This window comes from Corvus brachyrhynchos, unplaced genomic scaffold (assembly GCF_000691975.1).
Source record: "Corvus brachyrhynchos isolate BGI_N302 unplaced genomic scaffold, ASM69197v1 scaffold53, whole genome shotgun sequence".
Classification (NCBI taxonomy): domain Eukaryota; kingdom Metazoa; phylum Chordata; class Aves; order Passeriformes; family Corvidae; genus Corvus; species Corvus brachyrhynchos.
The window spans coordinates 6,522,105-6,544,367 of NW_008237681.1; the positions used below are offsets into that span (position 1 = coordinate 6,522,105).

Below are 22,263 nucleotides of genomic sequence, written 5' to 3' on the forward strand. Positions count from 1 at the left end.
CACATATCTTCAGAGGTGAATCTTTTAATACAATTTTGACATTTCAATATTAAGCAATTTTTTCCAGCATCCATGCTGGAATTGGGGGATGGGGATTGCCCACTGCTTTCCTTTATAATCAGGCAGCTGGACATTTATCTTGTGTGCTTAGGGTTTGTCATGATAAACTTCCCAAGAGGTATTCCTTTCCCTCTGAGGTCTAGCATGCCAAGAAAACTAATGGCACTCACTTATTCCATGGTTATCTTGGTCAAAGTAGAAAGAGACCAAACTACTCTCTTCACTAAAAAGAGCCAAATACTAAGAAGTAACAGACAGTGGAATAAAGTAGATTAGATTAAATTAAAATAGAAAATCTGTTATCTAAATTGTTGCAGTACTGGAAAGGGATTTTAGAAAGAATTATGGTTATAATAAGCATGTCCTTTAAGGATAAAAATGTATAAGGCAGATGTGATTCTTCCCATCTAGCCACTACATTTAGAAAGATTTTGTCAATATGTTTGCAGTGCATTGAAAGTAACAGCCAAGGCTATTTAACCAGAAATGTGAAAATATCTCACTTTGCTGGACAGCGGAGTTAATGCCCAGGGGGACATGTCATCATTTCTGTCAATGAGAACTCTTCTTAAATGAAAAAAAATCAATTCTGTAATTAATCCAGAATACTTTCACTTTTTTCTTGGGGGAAACAACAAACAGTGGGCAAAGAAAACCATCTCTATCTGGGAGAGAATAATGATGTTTTTCACAGCAAAGGATGTACCTCTGATTTTCTTGGAAACCACTGTCAGATTCCAGGCAGAAAGGAGGATCTCTCTGCTAGTTTTTCAGAGGGCACAAGTTAATCTGTAAAACCCTGCATGTTGCAATAAGGCACAGAAACACCAAACTTTTGTACAGGTAGCAAGGGCACCTGCTGGTTTCCAGAGAGTGGGAGGTTTGTTTTCTTCACAGTGCCGTGTAGTGTGTTGACCAGCACCACCCCCAGAGCTGATAGCATTTCACTCACCCCATCACGGCACATGTATTGTTTCTTCCACCTGTTGCACCCCATCAGTGAACTCTGTGCAATTGTGCAATGTCTGGCACTATCAGTGATACTGTCATTTTCACTTAAAACCAAAATAATGATGTGCTTGTTCATTTGTGAAGCCTTTGTGGCATCCCTCACCTTGAGCTGCACTCTGTACATGAATGCAACACTCGTAGCTACCAGGGATAAGCAGATGTTAAGTCACTGCTCATCTCTCTCATTAAGGCAATTAGTGACCTGTAGAAGATGATCAGTCAGGGATTTTATCCATCTTGACACTGGTGTCTGGTTGCCTGTACCAAAAGATTCTGTTTATGGTCCGGTTCTTAATTTCTAAAATCCTGCTCATCATTATTATTATCCAAAGTGCTTTTTTGCTTCTGTTAGCAAAACCAGAATCCCCCATGCCTCAGTTTTAGCAGCTAATGTCCACAATAGGGGCAACTGATCCAGCACAGGAGTTAAATATAACTGTGTCTAGTGTAAGGAGAAGATTTAATGGGAAATGGTTGGCATTCTTTCTTCCTAAAGGCACGGGGAGGGAGGGGGGGGAGAGAGAGAGAGAGACGTACACACACAGACACACACACGCATCCCATAGTGAGGGCAGAGGCAGAGAGCAGGCAAGGCAGAGAGGGAGAGAGGGGAGAGAGAGAGCCCCAAAGCAGCCCTGCGTCTCTGAGCTGGGATCTGCCAGGGCAGAGCCAGCATGTTGGTCCTCAGCCCGCTTGTCCAGGGATCTTACCTGCTGCTTTTCTTCTGCTTTGCTTTGTCTCAGACTGCGTACGCTGACAATGTCTTCTCAATTTCAGCAGGTAAATTGCTTTAAGTCATTACTTTTCCTTGCTTGGAGCTCTCTGCACTCTGATTCTTGCACTTTCTGGTGACTGGGAACACAGGAGAAAAAAAAATACTTCAAATTGCAGATCTCGGTGGAGGGATTTTGCATTGCAGACCTGCTCTGCCACATGCCATGACATTTTGTTGCTTGGTCAGTTTTGCTTTTTGCTTTATAATTTCTGGTTTAAACCCCTCCCTTCCCTTCCCCATGAGAAATAATGGACAAGATCCTCAGCTGCTCAAAAATGCTTTTTTTCCGTTGGCCTCTGCAGTGCTGTGCTAATTCATGGATCTGGCCCAATTAGTGTATGACTTGCATGTCTGCATGTTTCTTTCTGTTTTTGATGAGTTTAGGTAGAATACAGCAAGGGAAGGAAAATGAATCTCAATGTATATCTGCTTCTATAAATAAAGCCCTGACCTCAGTGAGTGCTGCCAGAGTCTGACTGGATGTTAGCAGAATAAACATCATCTGGCTCTGGCTATGACACTAACAAATACTCGGATGACTTACATAGCAAACAAGAGTCCACTGCATGGAAAATCCCTGCTAGGAAAAGACAAAACAAATTAGTTGTCAGTTGAGCCAGGGCACTGGAAATCCCTCTTAATACATTTTACAGTTTCAGCAGCAAGGCTTTCCTGTAGTCACGTTCTGTGCAAAGGAAGGGGAAAGCCATAGGACTCTGTGTCTTCTTTGAGGAACTTTCACCAATTCATGGCAAGTCGCTGTCTCCCACCTTCTGTCTGTTATTCTGTATCAACAGAGATGCTTCTAACTAATGTCCTGTGTTCCTTCAGTGTCAGATTTGAGATGGTTCAACCGGGTTTGTAGGTCAGGGCCTGCTATACCTATAGATCCTCCCTATGGCTTTCACAGTGATCAAAGGGGTGCATATTTTAAGTCTGTACATAAAATCAACCCTAGACATGGACCTAAAGGCATACGGCCTTTCTTGCTCTCTAATCCCTCTGGTGTACCCACAGAGCCAGATGGTTTACATTCAAGCTCTAAAAAGCCTTTGCATTTTTTACCATTTCTTTTCAATGGGATGTGCTTTTTCCATTATGTTGAGGTTAGCTAATCCTGAGGCACAGGAATCACCAGTTTTCTCTGATATACTCCAAATTGCTTTGCAATAACATGTAAGTCATCAGGCATCAAAATTTGGTTTGAAGTACTTTTTGTTTATTTGACACTTGTAGATGCCATGCAGGCAAACAAGAATGTGATGTTTCTATCGCCTTCTCCTGTGGCACGCTCTTGTGTGTCTACAGAAGACATTTGAGCTGTCCTCTTAAGAATTAAAAGTTTAACAAATAACCTGCCCCTAGGAAGAGGGAAGACTTGTCATCTCTGCTGAAACCATAGTAGAAGAGGCAAACATGAAGGAAAATGCCAGAATCTGCATTTTCCATGGTGCAGTCCTGGGGCTTGTCTGCAAGAGACCCCTTTGGGCAGATCCCCACCCTGCTCTCTGCTCCATGGCAAAGCCCCACGCTAGGCTCTTCTGGCCAAGACACTGAAAATCACCTTTATACCCAGCAAGCTCTTAGTGAGACTCCTGCCATGAATGTATTGTCAGCATTTGCCTGATAATATGTGGAAGAAACAGCAGTTGGTAGAAAATTCTATCATAATCCCACAGCTGCCAGGCTGGATTAAGAGACATACCTGTGTGCCATTATTACTTGCTAATTAGGGCTACTTGGTATTAAAAGTTATATAATAAGGGATTCCTTTAGTGCTTTGGTTGCATCTGCATTTTAAGAAACTTCTAAGAAAAAAGCAGTAAGTTCTGATTTTTCTGGTAGAAATCTGACAGTGGGCACAGGAGGTGAACTAATTCCATTCACACTGAAGGTGAATTAATTCCACTTACATTCTCAGTTATTTTAGTGATTTCTCAAATGTTCTCTGGCTGTCAGCTGAGTCAGTTATTTGTATCTGGCACCAGGATGCAATTTCACATTTAAAGAATGAACTTCAGCAGTGCACTTTCAAATTCTGAAACTAATGCCATTTAGCAGAGAGGATGTTCTTAAGTGATGGCTTGTCTTTCCTATAGTTGGGAAAAAACATTTGGGTATCTTCCAGGTATGTCTGAAAACTTCTGGCCTAAAACTACTTTTGTTCCTGTCCTCACACATCTTTGCATAGCAATAGGTCACAAACAAAAAGGCTTACAGGTCACAAAGAAAATGGGAAACAGCCTGTAGGGTGGAAAATTGTTCATACAGTAATTGGGGAAAGAAGAATAATCTGGGGGTTTTTTTTTCCACCTTAGAGTCCCATCAGCCTCAAGCAACAGTGCATCCTTGTTTCTAGAAGTATTTTGAGTGTCATGTCAGCTCCAAAGAGTTGAGTCTCATGGTGCTGAAGTGTCATTTCTGGAGAAAATGTTTCAGGGAATAATCTTAAAACATGCTTAAGCATGTGGCTATGCTTCCTCATGGCAGTGAAGACCCCCAGGGATGGGTAGCTCAGCCCCTGGAGACAGCAGGTTGTTTTCAGGGTAACCTGTCATATCCCACCCTTCCACCACTTGTGTTCGTGGTGTCATTTACATCTATTTTTCAGAGCTCTGCCCTACTGAGGTTCCTGAACTGCTGCACTCACATGATGAAGGCATGAGTTCTGTGGTCATTTTTAGTAGGGCTACATGAACCAGTCTGCACCTTGTAAGAACCAGCCTGAAGGAAGCCACCTTCCAAATTCAGATAGTAGAATGACTGTCTTCCTCTCCTCCTCATTCCTTCTCCTCCCCTATTCTGCTCATCCAGGCCCAGCGTTTCTGGGACAGTATTTAAATTCCCAGAAGCACACAAAGAAAAAGAACTGCATCTCAGTGCTTCTTCTGGCTTTTTATGCATGCCACAAATGCATCCCTTGATTGAATTGTTTCCTACAATCAATATTGATTCACAGTCCTTTGGAAAGATTAGGGTTGATCAGTTTAAAAGAACTCAATGGGATATCAGAGAACTATTGGCAGTATTCCTCACTCTTTCTTTGCCTTTGTCCTAATATTTTCCTGAAGAAAAGGAACATCATATCTCACTGGGCATTAGGTTCATCCTCTTTGAGTCAGGAAGGTGTAATATTTGCAACCAGACCTCACGTGGCAGAGCTGCAGAAAACAATTCAGTTTTCTTGTGGAGTGACACTGTTGGAGCTGTGGTGATGGGCAAGGTGGGCTGGGAAGGGGAGCTGTGTGGGGTGAAAGCCTTGGCTGGGCAGCACAGAGAAGTGACCTTGGGAGCCACTGTGATGCTGTGCTGTGGGGGGAGGGCATTGTGCATTTGTGAGGGGAACAGCAGGAGAGAAAGGACACAGAAACAAGGGACGATTCCTGACACTGAGGGAGTTGGGATCGGGGCTGTCTTTCTATAAAAGGAATATCTGACCCCATCACCAGGGTTTGGGTTTCTTTTCCCTGCAGGAACCCTAAATATTGTCAAAATGAACAGCAAAGATGTCAGGTGGATGTATTTTGTTTTTGAAGAGAGTAATTGTAAATATTTAATTATGTAAAATCACAACAGAACGCATTATCAGAGTGTTTGCAGGAGAAAGAAAGTTGTAGAAGGAATAAAACAAGACAAAAAGTATAACTTGAAGACTCTCAAAAGGCAGCAGCCAGAGACTGCTGGGAAAACAGCCAAAAGGGTGACTAGCAAGCAAAAATGCCAGACCAGGGAAGGAAGCCTGGCTCTGCTCTATAAAGTCAGCATGGGCCCAGGAGGTGCTGAGCATCCTGGTGCCATTGGTCAGTGGTTTTCTCATGGAACACACATAAGCAGGAAAGCTGTGGTTAGATTAAAATTCCTGATGGAAATGAGCCACTGACAGGCTACAGCTTCATTAGAGAAGGGCAGCAGAGTATCATTGGCCATGAGAGGGCAGTCACCTAGCTGTGGATCTGAGTAGCCAAAGGTCTTGGGGCAGGACATTTGAGAGCTTTCTGTCTTGTTTGTGATTCATACAAGCCTGAAAGGGAGGCAAAATATTCTTTCAGTAGAACCTCTGTTCAGCTTCAGAGAAAAAAAATAACCTTGGGACAGGCTGTTTTAACTTGATAGCCCAAATGGGTAGCTGGAAAGATAAGCCAAAAGAAGGATGGTGTTGTGATTACCGTTCTAAGCTTTTGAAGAAGACAGTTCCCAACCAGCCTCTGGGGAAAGGCTTGGACTGGTAGCAAATTAACAGCCTAGTATGGTGTAGTTACTGTTGCTTCAAGCAAATGGGTCTTTAAAATAAGCACAGTTAAAGAAAACACCTGGTTTGACTTTATCTGTATATATCTCCCCTGGTAGATATGACCTGTGGAAATCCCAAGCTGAGTGTCCTGCTCAGGTCAATGTAGGTGATGCTCAGGAAAGAAGTCACCTTAGAACTCATAGAGCTTCTCTGGTGGTGTATGCTGCAACAGCTGTGCTGAGCAAGGTGAGAGCAGAGCAACCACACTGGTGCACAACCTGTTCATGACTCCAGGCCTGCATCCATCTTCTTGTCAGGAAGGGCAAAGGGAACACTGACGTTATCCACAACAACCAAGGACCCCCAGAGCTGCTCTGAAATCGGCAGTAAACCAGCAAGTAGGAGCCCGCTTGATCCTGTGGGTAAGGGACAAGGAAAGGACATCAGAGGCACTTCACAGGGTTGTGGCATTTGCCTTGCAGCAGTAAATAAAAATCAGAAGAGGACATAGCCTCTAGTGAGGAAGCTGGAACGTGTTTGCAACAAGGCTCCTTAAGTACAGCCCTGGTCCTGCACGCAGGAGAGGAAACAGTCTTCTGGTGTGTTTACGGCATTACTGGTTGACAAGGTTCTTGTCTTGTCAAAAAAGGTTCCATGACAATGCAGATGAAGGGAAAGGGTTCAGTGAAATACTGTTTAAGCTGAATATCATGCCATTCACTTGTTGGGTTGTGAAGAAGTCCTCCAGCTGCCAGGGACAGGAGCTGAGGCAGCGCTTGCTTGGCTTTCCAGCAAAGGAAGCAGTAACTGATCTGAAGGTTTTTCTATAACCTATGAATGCTTCCGACAGGCAGCACCCAGCCCAAAAGGGAATCTCAGCTGAAAGTGATCTGCAGCTGACATGGAGATCCACCTGGTCCAAGCTTGTCCGTGCTGTACCGCTGCCATGAATGAACATAGCACTGTCTATAGTCCATAAGTAGTGGGCATGCTAGAATGCTAGAAGGTGAATACTAGATTTTTGTTATGAGCAGACTGAAAGTTGGAGGCTTACATTCCAGCACAGCAAAGTAAGGTGTCTCAAAATCAGGTGTTTTCACTGAAAGGATAGAAGCTCCACCAACAAGTAATCCAAAGTGCTGCAAAATCAGCTTAGTCCCTATGTAGTTGTAGACAGACTGTGCTTGTAGGCCTCTGCCTTTAGTACAGGCAGTTCATTCATGGGTATGTCAATATTACTAAACCCCTGCACAGGAAGGGAACAGTCTGTGACTTCACATTTTATCCTCCTTGAAGCTGACAGTCTGTTTCCTATCAGACACTGAGGCTTCCCATGGGTGGGATATTGGCACAGGAGCACCAGCAGCGTGATTGCAGCAAAAGAAACTGCAAATCCTATTTAAAACTGTAGAAAAGTATCAGTTGTGTTTAGACAGGAGGACATTTGTTGTCACAGTAGACCCTGTACCCCTGCAGTCTTTAACTCCTGGTGCTAGGATGGTGTGTGGCTGCAGAATCAGCTGTGGTGCAGCACAGGACTCAGCCAGGACACAGCCGGGAGATCTGTCTCGTGCTGCAGCTTAGAAGGTAGAAGAGAACAGGGCAAGCCCTTCAAATCTAGGGTTAATTGTTTGAGCAATATCAGAAATAAGCAAGAGAGGAAAAATTCTACAGGAATTAGCAAACCCCAACCTAGGTGCTCTATTTCTTCCCTTCTCCTCTCCAAGGAATCACCCCTTTAATGCAAAGGAAATTGTGGGGACACTTTCTGTAGTTACACAGCTGTGATGGTGAAAGGGCATTTGGGAAGGCAAGATGGGTATAGGAAAAATACAGAGGAGAACTGAGACACTGAGGGGAAAAGAGGTTAACCATTTTCCTCAGGAGCTAGCAAGAGGGTATGGATAAATGTAGGTTTCTGGGGAATGCACGCAAGTAACGGCAGTGCTACATTTCAGTTTTCTTCTACCCAGGGAAGTGATCATAGACTATTTTTATTAGCTTCTTGAAACTCCAAAGTTAACATTTTTTTACACTACAAAGTCAATATGTAGTTGGGTTTTTTGGTCAAAGGCAGGAGAATAAAGTCAGCTGGGCTGGGAATCTGTTGCAGCAAGGGAGTCATGAGGAATTAATCTAGTTCATGGCAACAAACTTTCAAAGAAGAATTGAGAGGCTTTTCTCTGAAGTCTTTTTGAGCACACAGCAACACCCACACCCTCACAGGGATTGTCTGGGACCGTCTGAGCATATGGTGGAGCAACATCAAAGTCAAGTACATGTTTGATCTATGCCAGCACTGACAGATTATGATCTTGCAGTCGCAGAAGGGTGGAACTGGTGTCTCTCAGATTTGTTGCTACTGATCTCACACAAAGTGGGAGAGGACTGTGTGGCAGTGAATGACACGTAGATGTCTTTCAGGGCTGATGCAGCAGCCGTCCTGCTTTAACCTTTAGGGCTTCAGGCTCTTCTACAGATTACAGTAAATTCTTAGGCTTTAATACTCAGAGTATTTATACTATTGCTCTGGTGTGACAAGTAGTTGAGTTTTATGATCTGGTTCATAAAATGATTGAGACGCGATATTGAGATTCACCAGATTGGAAGTCTGTTTCTGGTACTGTGACTAAGTTACCCATGGACTTGGGGGACTTGCTTAACTTCTCTGTGCCTCAGGTTCTCACACACTGATGGGGAGTGCTTAGAGTTGTCAACATTGTTTAGCAGTGTCTAGAGCTCTGGACTTCTGCAAATGAAAGGCATTAGAAGGAAAATTGCGCAAAATAGCCCTGTCATGGTTATTGGGATTTATAAGACATGGGTTTATTTTATAAACCCTTTTTATAACCCACTGAAGTGTTCCACCTATCAGATTTTACTGGGATTTTTCACTGGTTTGTGAAATGCAATGCAGAGCCAACACAAGCAAATCCTCCTCTCTCTCTCTCAGAATTTTCCTTCTCCAGTCAGTCTGAGAGAACACTGTATAATCTTCTGGCACATGTATTGTCCTCATAGAGGCACATACACACAGATAAAATGTCTGAAATGAAATACAGGGATTAGAAGGCTTTTCCTTTGCTTAGAAACCCCATAGCCCCCTTTGCTTTCCCACATCTTGCCATGTCTGCAGTGTTTTCTAGAGCTGACCTCTGAGATGCAGCCACTCACTGCTCCCCAGCCAGGCTGCCAGAGCTGCTGAGGGACGTGAGCTAAATATTAGGTGGGGATGGAGGTCAGAGTGTCCTTGCTCCTGTAGACAGGTGAATACCCAGACCTGCTGTCCAGGCAGCATGCCAGGGATCATGCTACTGTCAAGCTTTTGGAACACTGACTGATTTTTAAATATATTTATTTATTTATTTATTTATTACAATTTCTGAGTGTGCACCAGCTGGTAAAGTAGGTGTTACTGCTGCCACAGCCTGTAGTCACTTTGGAGTTTAAAAATGGAACACTTTCAAATTTTTCTGAGATTTTCTTGACTGTGCTAGGTTAACCTTTTGAACTTAGCGGTCTTTTTCAGCCTAAGGGGTTCTATTATTCTATTAAAAGAAACTTGCAAGGTTTCATCTGGGTTTCTTAATTTTCTGAAATTAATTGAAATAATTTCTGATCTGCTTTGTTCTGTTTCTTGAACACTCTGAAGCCCCATCTTAAGCAAAAGGAAACTAGTGGCAGGGAAGATCTGCAGCTCTGTGTCTCATCCTGTAACTCCCACAGGAATTTCATGGGTCGCCACCTCCTCCACACAGACACCATTACCTAAGCTTGATATATTTCTTTGGCATATTTAATCTGGTTTATAGGGAAGGATATATTTAGGCCATCAACTATAAGGTCCAAGTTCTAAAATGTACTGAGAGATGCAGACAATTCACTAACTTGACAGTTCAGCCCAGCTCCAAACACAAGCTGTGTTCTCATCTCTGCTTATATGTCCTTAAAACACACTTTGGGTCAAAAAGTTTCATAAGACACACTTTAAAGAAGCAAATATTGATAATGCTGGCACTTATCTTTGGCATTTTGAAGGAGAGCTTAATACCTGCATCTGCTCTGTAAATACAAAAGGTGCTCTCAAAAGGCACCAAGCTCTTAAGCTTTCCTAACTTAAGAGGAAGATGTGTCCCAGTCACCTGCAGTAGATGTACAGAATGGAGCTGGGTGTCTGCGGCCTGTGGTGCTCTGCTGTCCTTGCAAGGAGGCTGAGAGGAGCCTGAATGAATGACAACAAAGCAGATCAAAGTCTCAGTTTCAGCTGGACAAGCCCACATTCATTAACTGGCTGGTCTGCCCAGCTTGTTTATTATTAATTCTGAGTGCCATCCGAGTGGGAGAAGCATCTGTGATGGGTGTCAGCCATCAGAGGGCTCTGTCCAGCAGAGCCCTGCCTGTCACAAGCTGGGCAAGCCACCAGCCCTGCTGTCAGGGTGAGAAGGCTTTGGATAATAGCTCGGCTTCCCGTCAGGGCTTGCTGGATCAGTGTGGTCATAAATAGGAAGGGAAACACATGTTAAGTATCCCTTTCCTTTCTTGTCCTTTCCTCCTGGCGTTCGGCCTACAGCTTTGCAATTTTAGGATGAAAGTCACTTTCATGGTTTATTTATTATTTTTTTCAATGAAATCCTGTAAATTGGACTTCAATCCAGGGCAGGACTTCTCTGGTATCTCTGTTGCAGCTGTGGGGGTTTGTAGTGTTGAAGATTCCTCTAGGATCTGCCCTAGGAGGCCTCTTAGACCCCTTATGAGCCCCACTCCAGGGGACTCAGCCTGGGTGAAGGCTTCTGCTTTGTACCATCTTGAATAAGAGTTCCCAAATTCCAGCTATGGTCACAAGAAATCTGCAGGAGCAACATGAAACATCACACCTTATCTAAAGTATGTTGTTTTCTGAAGCTACCATTGGCAGTATACCCATGGATTTATAAAGTCACTTTCTTGAACTGGATTAACTTATAGCCTTGACAATAAAAATAACCTGAAAATGTGAATGTGTTCTATTTTAAAAGTGACAATTTTAGTTTTTATGTTCTTTGATAACAACTGCCTCTTGTACAAGTCCTAAAAGGATTTCTTCATTTTGTCTTTCTTTCCTTATTGAATATGTTCTTTGGCATTGAAGTTGTTGAAAGAGCAGCTTTCATATGAGATATGTAAACGCATGCTCTGTGTAGGCAGGGTCTTCATATTTCACAGAAAACTATGACAGTCCTATTCTTGGGCTGAGATTTTTTCCACTGATGGGGACTGGAGTATTCTGAAGCTCTGTTTAGCAAACAAAGCTAACCTGGAGCCTAAAAATATGCATTGCCTTTGCAGAGTGCCTGTAAGCCTGCCAAGGTAACCCTTTTGTGATATAAATCAAGGTGATACTGTAATGGTTGTACATCTTGGACCTATTGCAGTTACTGACAAAATCCATACCAAAGAAATGTGGTGCTTACTGGAAGATAAGATTATAGCAGTCATACCTGCAGTCCCTCTGTGAATCATTCATTTTTTTGCTCCTTCTGCTGTCATAGCACCTGTCATTCCTGAGTGGGGAAGGTTCTTGGGTCTAGAATCAGTCTTTTCTTAAATATTTGCTTGACAAATGCACCTTCCAGAGCATAGCCAGGATTACTGATGGAGCCCCTGAAATATTAACTACCCAAGTCATTACATAATTGAAACCTGTTCTCTATAGCAGTATCTTTACTACTAATGGTATATAATTACTTAGTATATAATAATGGTGTCTATTAGAATTTAGTATCTATAATAATAGCATCTATTAATATCTAATAATATCTATAGTAATAGTGTCTATTACTATTACTGGTAGGTAGATTTTGCTTGTCTCCATGCTGACATCAGTACATGCTGTCACTGTTCATACCAGCAAACCTAAAGTGGGCTTCAACCTAACTTGTGTTGCAGTAGCATAAGGTGATAAACATTGAAATCAGGGGCTATTTTTTTAGCAGCTTGGTTAGGTATAGTGTTTTTCACAATAAAGCTGTTCCACAGATTTTCAGGCTTTTCTTCTAAAAAGGAGAATCCAAATTTTTTATAAGCCAGGACTGGAATTTACTTATAGGATGTGATAAGTATAATATTAGAACTATAGCTGTAATCTTATGTTTGCAAAATATTTAAAGAACAACACTTTTTTTTTTAAGTGGCAGTACAACTGTGGTAATGCAAACCTTTTTCTGTGGTGCCTGGTAGTGATCTCTTAGCAACTAAACCACATCAGGCTGGTTTTGGTATTCTTATTCTTGTTGAATGGTAATAATGCTACTGAAATTTTATCTAGACCAAGGAATGAGGTAATACTAAGAAAGATGACATTGGAATGTGGCTTAAAGTAAAGTAATAATCACACTTTATACCCTGTTAAATTTCAATCTGTCCATTACCTTAATAATGTCCTATTTTATCCCAATGCAATATGTTCAAATACAACCCTGAAACTCAGACAACCACAGAAGTATGTGTGTTAAAAATTGAAACACTTGGTTACAGCTGCATAAGAGTGACTGAATTCAGGTTAAGCCAATATAAAACTTAACTCTTCATATTTTTGTATTTTATTACTTGTAAGATCTGGAGGCAGGAGACTCATACCTTTGCTACTTTTTAAAGGACACTGACATTTTCAGTATGTATTTAAAGCTTTAAATTAAAATATATACCTATCTTTTAATAAGTCTTCTGCCTTTCTCTTAAATTGAAGTTTTTGACTGAGTTTCAAACTTGTGAGGAAAAGCTGAGAAAGAGTCTTCATTACGGACCCTTCCAGAATTCAAATGTATCATCGCAAATATTGTTTTAATAGAGAAAAATAATCGGGATGACATGATTCAGCAGCCCCTGAATGCTGCTGAATCACACTCCTCTGGGCAGCTCTTTTTTGTGCATCAGGACTGAGAAAAAGCCGTCCCCATTAACATAGGATGATGGAACTGACATAAGAGATTTTCTGAGACATTTGAAAGTATCTCTATTCTTCCCTTACCTTGAGATGTGACTAATATCCAGCCTGCAATTGATTTGCACACAAATCTAGCAATTTCATCAGGTTTGTCTTCCCAGAAACCTAATTTAGAGATTTTCTATTAATACCAGATACTTTGCCATAGGCTTTTCTTCTTGGCTCCCTGCCACCCTTCAGTTCACAGACATCCATTCCAGCTGCCACTAGCCAGAGGAAGAAACCAACAGGCATAAATAAATATTTGCTATCCTTGGCAAAACATTTGAAGAAGGCTCTCACTCTGATTAGTGCTGTATTTCCCAAGGAGCAAGTAAAATTCAGGGGAAAAAGTACAGTGTATAAATGCACCATCTTAATATCCTTCCTTTGTGAATTTTGGTCACAGCTTCTTATATTCTTGATGGAAGTTTACCTCTTAGAAAACATTAAATACACTGCCAAACACAACTGAGGTCCTGCCTTACCAGTCAGTCGGTGACAAAGCTTTCGGCAAAGTCTGGGTTGTGGGATATTTATTCTTAGGGATGATGCACAAACCAGAAGTACAGCAACCTGGTTGAAGTCCCAGAGGAAATACAAGTAAATGTGTTGTAGGACAGCTTCCCACTTCCCACCCATCAAAGTGATTCAGTTCACAGGGAAGGTGATGGCCAACAGCACTGAGTGCTTTCCTGGTGGCACGTGGGCTGTGACAGGGACCAGAAGATGCTATTTCTAACACAATTTTGGAACAGAGGGTAGAGAAAACAATAAATGTTTGATTCATTTTCTAATGTCACCTATCTGAAGTTTTCCAGATTCAGCCTGTGTCAGAGCCACATTAAGGGCTTAAAACTCTGCACAGCCTTCAGCACAAGAAGGAACTTAGAGACTTAAGGGTCCACCGGGTTTCTTAAATCTGTGCTTGGATTACAGCATTGTAACCAATGCATATAGGATGTAGGAAAATACTGTGAAATGGCAACTTCTCTTATTCTGTAAGGAATGCTTGTGCTGTTCAAGACCACAGATGAGTGTTTGTATTGAACAGATCTCCCTTGTTTGGAACAGAAGAAGCAGCCCAACTGCAGAGCATGCTGCCTCCTTGGCCCTCCTCCACCACCCCTGTTCCCACCACCATACTTCAGGCACAGCTGGAGAACTGTAAGTGTGGCTTTTACTTCTTCTACATGAGTTTTAATGACAAAGAGTGAAGCATCCTCTCAAGCACTGCTTCATGGTGTCACTCAGCAAACCCGCCTGGCTGTGCTGATATGGCTCTGTGAGGGCAATCACTCAGCATCCCAGACTGGAGCTTGAAGTAAATATCAAATAGATCAAGGAAGAGGCTGGATTTGTTCAAGCAGTTAATTCAATTAACTTAAAATACTCTCCTTACTCTATTTAGAAACCTTCTTAGAGTGAGCCAATCCTGAACTAAAGGAAATGGCAATGCAGTAGACCAGTAAGGGCTGAAGGGCAATTTTCCATTCTGCACAGTGATTTCAGGGTGTTCATGATGTGTATGTCCTGTTTTGTATCACATTTGCTTTACCTAGTAGGTGAAATGAAGGTACTGAAATCCTCCCGTGGAATCTATTCATTTTGCAGAGACACACACGTGTTTGAGGTGCTGGTGTGCAGTTTTCACTCACCCACCCTTGCACAGACCTGCTCTGTGTGATACATGTCCATACACATATGCCTTCTGAGAGATCAGGGTTGAACTCAGGGTGCTGTTCTCTCCAGACCAAAATTTACTTGCCTTTGCCTTCCTCATCACCTCTCCTGCCTGTGCCTTGATTTCCACAAAAAGGAGATCCAAAGACAAGATCTCTTTAGGAATGTGGTGTACTCCTTCAGTGAGGATGACATTGGGACCAGGGTCCCTGAGATTCCTGCAAGCATCTCAGAGTAACCTGAGCCTAAAATCACCCTTCACACCATCTCTCCATAAAAACATGATACGTAAATAAGCAGTTATGAGCAGAGTGGGAGCCATGTGAATTAAACTATGAGCAGTTTGTTCTTTGGAGCCTGTAGTCAGAGCCTTACTGGAAAATGGCCTTTCACTGGGAAGCTGAAGATCAGTTGTTTTAGTCCGGTGTTTCTGGCTCAGTGTTCATCTGCATTTCTTGGGGAGATCACTTTTGTCACAGGGCATAAAAAAGGCATTTTACTCATGAAAGGTTAATTTTGAAGTCAAAAGATCAGATATTCATAATCATTTAAGGCACTGGCTCTGATCTGCAGTGAATGAAAGCCTCTGAGTTAGTGTCTTCTGGAGCGAAGTTCATGCTGCCTGTGCCCTCCCTGAGTGAAGTCTCTATTATTAGAGCAAGGATGCTATTCTTGGAGAGGAGCTGCTGCTGGCAAAGTGGGATAGAGAGGGCAGGGTCAGGTCTAAGAATAGGCCAGGGTCTCACGGGGGCTCAGAGGGGCAGCCTGGCTGCGATGTACCTCTGTGTGAGGAGGAGGAAGAGGAAGAGGAAGAGGAAGAGGAAGCATGGGGCAGGAGGCTATGCTGAAGTGCTAGTGTTCAAACATCCATGAGGATAACCTTGTGACAAACCCCAGGCTTCTCCCAAAGGGAGGAAATAAACTCTTTTAGGCTGTAGTGTGTGGTGGCTGGATTTTTATGCATTTCTCCAACAGGCTACGTGTGCCTGCATGTTCACTCATATGTTTGATGTTTCATAGAAGCTGGATGTGGAAGAGCTGTGTCATGAGCTCCAGACAATACAGGCTTCCTCTCTGCCTGAACCTCACTGTTCTGCAGGGCCTCCTGGCCCCCAGGTGAGTGATGCATACGTGATTAAACCACATTGTTCTCTCACTTGCTCCAAAGTCCTTACAAAGCTGTAAAACATGTGGAAATGCTTTTTACCACTCAGTAAGCATGCCAAGCTCTGGCTTAATTTCATTTTGATAGGACTTTGCATATAATGTAGTCTTTTTACCTTGTGTTCTCATTCCTGCCTTGCATACTCCATTCTGTTTCAAGTTCAACCTTCATTTTTGTGCAGTTTACAGTGGGTAGCACCCATCAAAAATCCTGGAGGTGTCATCACTTCTTTCAGAGGGTCTTTGTCAGTTTTTTCTTTGCTTTGGACTCTGTTCTTTTTTGTGAGGACAAGAGCCTGTGGAGTGGATGCAGAAGAGACACAATGGACTGGAATGTTAGTGGAGTACATCTCGGAGAAGGCAAACATCTGCAGTAAAATCAGGGACAAGGAGAGGCTGTAGATGTTAGCAAACATCTACAGCAAAATCAGGGACAAGGTGGGCAGTGGGATAGGATTCAGGAGGTGCAAGGTCTCGTAGCTTGACCTGCAGCACCTCTGCCTCTGACTTGCTGGATAGCCTTGGACCAGTCTTTTTGACCTTGCACCTCATTTTTTACAATTTATTCTTTCCAAAATCTTCAGAGGAAGGTCAGAAGTCTTAGAATCACATAATGGTTTGAGTTGGAAGGGATCTTTAAAGGTCAGCTAGTACAATCCCATTACAATGAACAGAGAAATCTTCAACTAGACCGGGTTGCTCAGAGCCCCATCCAACCTGGCCTGCTTCTTCTGTGGAAATGAACCACCTCTAGAGGGAAGATTTTTATGAATATCTCCATATTGTGGAGAAGATCACCCATTTGCCTTTCCATTTCAGTTCTCTCCAAGGAAAAATGAGAGTTTTCATGGAGAGGTACTTCCAGTTTGTCCTGGGTCTCAGACAGTCCCAATCTATGTGCTGTGCCTGGTGCTTTGGGACAATGATCTTCCTCAAGGCCCCTTGGTGCCAGTTTATTGCCATACAGCCAATAGCAGCCATGGCACAGGGCCTGTGCTGAGCAAAGCTGTGACTGAGGCTTTGGCAGCCTGAGAAGGTAACAAGCGCCCAAACAGCACTTAAATGTATGGGCACCGCATCAAGGCAAAGGCTCGGTTATGTGGCAAAAAGCATAGCTTTAATTATTTATAAGTCAGTACTTCAGAAGGTAATTGCAGAGTCTAGAAGTTGCAAGGTGAAAGCCCCAAAGACTTTGTTTTATAGAATCATAGAACGGTTTGGGTTGGAAGAGACTTTAGAGATCATGTCGTTCCAACTCTCCATGAACTTCCTCTTTATTGTTCTGCCATTTTGTCTTTGCTGAGACGCAGGATGAGGAAGATTCATTTAGTTCATGAGAGTGGAGAAGTGTGGTCAGAAGTGATGGGAAGTGTTTGCCTAGTTCTGTCTTGAGGAAAGTCTTCTCTGCATTATGAAACAGCCCTTCAGTGTGATTGGCCATGGTCCAGAGTTGCTGTACATGTGAGAAAAGCACTTGTTATTTCAGTCTTTTCTAGACTCTCTTTAAAAAAAAAAATCCTCTTGATAGTTTCTCTGACTTCAATTGCAAGAAAGTAATGTTAATTCTATTGTTCTACAAAGTCCATTGCTATAAATAATATTAATCTTGCAATCAAATGACCTATGATCCCTCCAAGAACATTTTTAAATAGAGCAGGCTGGCAGGTTTTATCATAACAGCAGACAGTAGGATGGGTATAACATGGCTTTGGAATTTTTAATTATAAGTTACAGGACTGTGTCTTGTACAGGGACAACATTAGAGCCAGTGGTCTTCTGGGAAATACTTCTGTAACAATGGCCACCTGCAATGAAATACTACCATTACAAAGAGACATCTAGTAATTACTTCTGAATTCTTCTGTAGGTTGCATGGCTTTTAGAGGAGTTTCAAAAGCTCAGACTGTTGACTCACAGCTGAATTTTAATAAATTTTCATAAGAAGGAGAATTAGATTTGTAATGGTATAACTTGGAGTGTAGTTCCTCCCATGTGTATCCTAAGGTAAAATGAAATAAATAAGGTAAAATTTGGTTCTAACTCTAATAGGATACATTGATTTTTACTACCAAAAACCTAAAATAACTCTACTGACTAAAATAGTTGGAGTAATTTGTGTTTGAAGGTACATTTTGCTCCTATTAATGTACAATTTGATCACATTTTGGGCAGTATAAGACAGCCAAGATCCAAACCTGGAGTGAGTGATTTTTACAGTGAATCTAATACTTCTCTGATGCAGGTTCATGGGATTTTTTTTCATCAATCGTTCAAAAATAAAAGGTGATCTGTGAACCAAAGCATTTTAGAAACAAAACTGTTTTTCTGGATTTTTTTTTCTGAGATGGTGTTCAAGGTCTCCCTGGATTAAGAAGTCTCCTGAAAGGAGAATCAGCCTTGTATGACAGAGAGAAATACCTTCAGAATTCAGAAGTGGTGGCAGTCTTCCAGGTCCATCCCATCCTGCAGAGCCCATCCCACATGTTCCATGCTACTTCCCTTACCACCCCTTTGGCTGACCTCTTTTGCCAGCTGATGTGGTGTCTCCATGTCCTGGTTGCTAATTCTTCAGGGCTCTGATAACTTCTCATCTTTCATTCGCCACAGGCTTGTTTTTCTTGCAGGTTCTCCTCATTCATGAGATTCCCCTGCCCTTCCCATGTCAGTCGAACTCTCCATCCTGCTATTCAGCAGTGGCACAGACCTGGTGTTTGGAGGCCACATTCAAACACAACACCCAACACCTCAAACCTATGGGTTCACTGGTCCCAGGAGACACACACAGGGTCAAGGACTGAAGGAAGACAAGCACCTCACTAACGCAGTTTAATAATAGCATTCGTTTTTGTCCTTAGGGTCCACAAGGAATTCCTGGTATAATGGGACCAAAAGGAGAGAAAGTAAGTGTCTGTTGTCATGGAGTTTGATGTGGTTTTGAGGAGCAAAGAAGCAGGGGAGGGTGTTCATTTTTTGTCTCTTTAGTGAATAGTGAGCCTTATGAATGGAGAGTTTTTCTTTAATTCGAATGTAAAGCTATGAATTGGCTTGAAGCTATAATTTAAAACTTAGTCTTTCAGTGTTCATTTTCGGTCTTGAAATATTTATTATGGCTTCTCATGGCTGTGACCTCTGTTTAGCGTATGCTTTGAGAAAACATGTCGGGTGCAAAAGTCAGCATTCCTACTGACCCAAAGGCCTTTGAGCTCCCTGTCCCTCTGGGACGACTTGAGGAGCAGAGTTCTCCCATGCAGTGTGAATTGTATGGGACAGCTCAGGTATTAAAGCTGGCCTATTTGTTAAGTTATATTTCAGAAGTGCAAAGATTTGATCCATAATGATTCCTAAAGAATCTTATACCTGAAGCTGAGCACGTAATTACATGCTGTGCTATACAAGATGTTGACTGTAGGTTTAGGGCTGGGAACACAGGAAAGACCAAGGAGTTCTGATACAGAAATTCTTCTCATTTTACCTCTGTAACCAAAGTCTTGAGCACTGTGAAGAGATTCACAGTGTTTTGTTTGGTGGTATTTATTTGTTTTCTTGGGGATGGGGTTATGGATTTGCTTGTTTGTTTGTTTGTTTTTTAATAGAAATGCATTGATGCATTGACTTAAGAGCCCTTGTGCTTCCTGTGGTGCCTACAAGACTGACATATTCCTTTCTCTGACAGGGGGAGATTGGCAGGCCTGGAAGAAAGGTATGAACAAAGAAATCCATCCAATATTTAATAGCAGCTGCCAGGGAGGGGTGCAGGGAACTGTTCAATAAAAATTAGCTAATGTGGAAGTTTAACCTGTTAGTGCTTCTCTCACTGGTACCCAGGGTGGATGGTAGGGAGGTTTGGCTGGAGAGCTGCCCCAGCTGGTTTGAATTTGACAAATTCCCTGAGTAAAAGCATGGAGACAAGCCAAAGAGTGGGACATTACCTGAACTGTGTGGACAGGAGAAGCAGGTTATATGAGCTATCATAAAAGGTGTAAAAGCAAAATCACTCCAAAATTTACTCCAAAATTTACTCCTCCAAAGTCTAAACAAGACTCAGCCAGATACCCCTGAAGGAGGAAAAACTATTAATGATTACCCTTCCAGAGCTCTGGCACCAATGCAATATGCTGACTACAATCCTATGCTTGGGGACATATGAGCCATGATACATTGTCAAAAATATGTGCTCCTACATGTGATGAAACAGAATACGTTATCTCAGTCACTAAGTACATCCATTTAATGTAATTAACTTTAAAGAAGACAGAAATGCAGGATGAAATCAGAGATATGCAGGGGGTGGTCACTAACTAGGAAAAGAAGTACCCTTCTAATAATACACCAAGGATTTTGACACCTTTCTAATAATATACCAAGGATTTTGACACCAGCTACCAATCAGTAATTCAAATAAATATAAAACACATAAACAGAAGAGGTAATTTTCTTTAATCTATTTTCAAATGCGCTACAATAAACAAAAATATTAATATAAATTCAAGGGTTCAAAACAGTAATGCCTTCAAGAGAGTAACCCACCAACCTACAAGGAAGTGCTAAACTTTAAACACAGTACATCAACACTTACTCTTCTGACAAGAACAAGTAGGTTCTCAAAGAAAAGTTGCTCATGTTGGAAATAAAACTGTGCAACTCTTGTTAAAAGCTGTCTGGCCCGTGAGAGTTCACTTGTGACCCTGAATGTCATGATGACATTTCTGAGATCATATTGTCTAGCAGTGTAATGCAGTGGAATAGCATTAATCTGCAGCACTTTAGGAGATATTCAAAGAGTGATTTACAGGCAGCAATTAAAGCAGATAAATGACTGTATGTACATACGTAGTTATTGCTATAATATAGTAGTTAATAAAGAGCAATTACAGCTAGCAGTATAGGAATGTTCAGAATAAGGACCATAGTAATAGGAATAGCTTCTTAAAGATTTGGTTCCGCTCTCAACATAAATTGGATTTGTATGGATATAAGTACACAAAGGTCTTTTTATCCCCTGTCTGCAGTAGTGACCTGTGTAGGAATGGTGTTACATGAACCATTGTAATCAATGTTTTCCGTTCAAGGGTAGACCAGGTCCCCCGGGCGTCCCTGGGATGCCAGGACCAGTAGGATGGCCTGGACCTGTGGGACCGAAGGTAAGACTAAAATTCACATGGAACAAACTGTTCAACATCACAGTTTGAACAGAAGAGTTGTCTTGGGAAATCTCTAAACAGCTAACTTGCAGGAGGCTGGGAAGCTGCAGCAGTGCAAGGACACTCTGTGCTTGTCCCCTCTCTTACACTGCTCTGCAAAGGCCTGTCCAGTCTAGGGTTAGGTTACTCTGCCTCCAGCCCAGCCCCTGTAGCACTTCTTATGTGGATTAAACATGTCAAAGGGAAATTGAAAATTAATACAATGAAGGCTCACTGATAGCCCCCGGTGTCTCACAATCACACGGATCAGTGTTTCTAAACTGATTGCCATCATTATGACTATTGTTTATGAGGATCCATGTGCCTGAAGGTGTACTGTGAGCTCGTGTGATCAGAGGGAAAATACCAGGCTGGTATCAGGGGAAAGAGATTACAAACCATGAGAATGGCTGATCATATCTTTGAAGTTCATTCCCATACAAACAAATATTAATTCCTGTTATTTTTATTAACCAACAGCAGAAGAAATTACATTCTTTGCTACTGCAAAGTGACTGCTTCACCTGCATTTGTTACAAAAAAGTCTTCAGGACAGTCCTTTAGTGAGTACTGGCTTATGAAAAAGATATGAGCTCTTCATAGGAGCTGTGGTTTATGGAGGTTCTACTGGAACTTTTGAGATAACTTGCTTTTCTTCAAGCTAGGATGCATTAGACTAAAGGACTGCACAAAATGCCTAGTTTGAAACTGCTTTTTCTGGTAACTCTTGGACTCTCCATTTGCTCTATGAAGGTTGATGCCCCCACCTCAGAGGATGTGATGCCATAGCTCTTGATACTGAAAGAGTAGTAGTAGGTGACTTGTGAATTCAAGCCACATCTGGGAATCAGACTTTCAAGATGTTCACAGACACATCAGATGAAGAATATCATCTAGTATGTGGGAATGTAGGCAAGCAACAAGAAAGTATGCACTTACAAGAAATCGATGTTCACTTTGAACTATGGGAAATGGTTCTCCCCACAAATGCATTGTGTGCTATGATTTACCACAGCAGCAGCAGTGAGGGCAAAGTTCAGTGAACCCCTTCCTTCATAGTGAAGGAAGAGAGCAAAGCAGACAGAAAACTCATTCACTTGGTCTTTTCCTTATAAACAGTTTAGGTTTTTTTATGTAGTCTTCCTAATTTTGATTTAAACTCCACTATCTACTACTTTGCTTTTTCATCACACTCCTG

General features: G+C 42.0%; 1 protein-coding gene across 2 annotated transcripts in view; it reads left to right on the forward strand.

Annotated features, from left to right (window-relative positions):
* The first annotated feature begins 1,642 nt into the window (after positions 1–1,642).
* Positions 1,643–22,263, forward strand: part of COLQ (collagen like tail subunit of asymmetric acetylcholinesterase) — a 41,598-nt gene continuing 20,977 nt past the window's right edge. For both annotated transcript variants that reach the window (XM_017732161.1, XM_017732162.1), the window contains exons 1-6: positions 1,643–1,851; positions 14,093–14,205; positions 15,742–15,837; positions 18,741–18,785; positions 19,559–19,585; positions 20,955–21,026. In XM_017732161.1, coding sequence (XP_017587650.1) covers positions 1,746–1,851; positions 14,093–14,205; positions 15,742–15,837; positions 18,741–18,785; positions 19,559–19,585; positions 20,955–21,026 — 459 coding nt within the window. In that variant the 5' untranslated portion in view covers positions 1,643–1,745. The remainder of the gene's footprint in view (positions 1,852–14,092; positions 14,206–15,741; positions 15,838–18,740; positions 18,786–19,558; positions 19,586–20,954; positions 21,027–22,263) is intronic.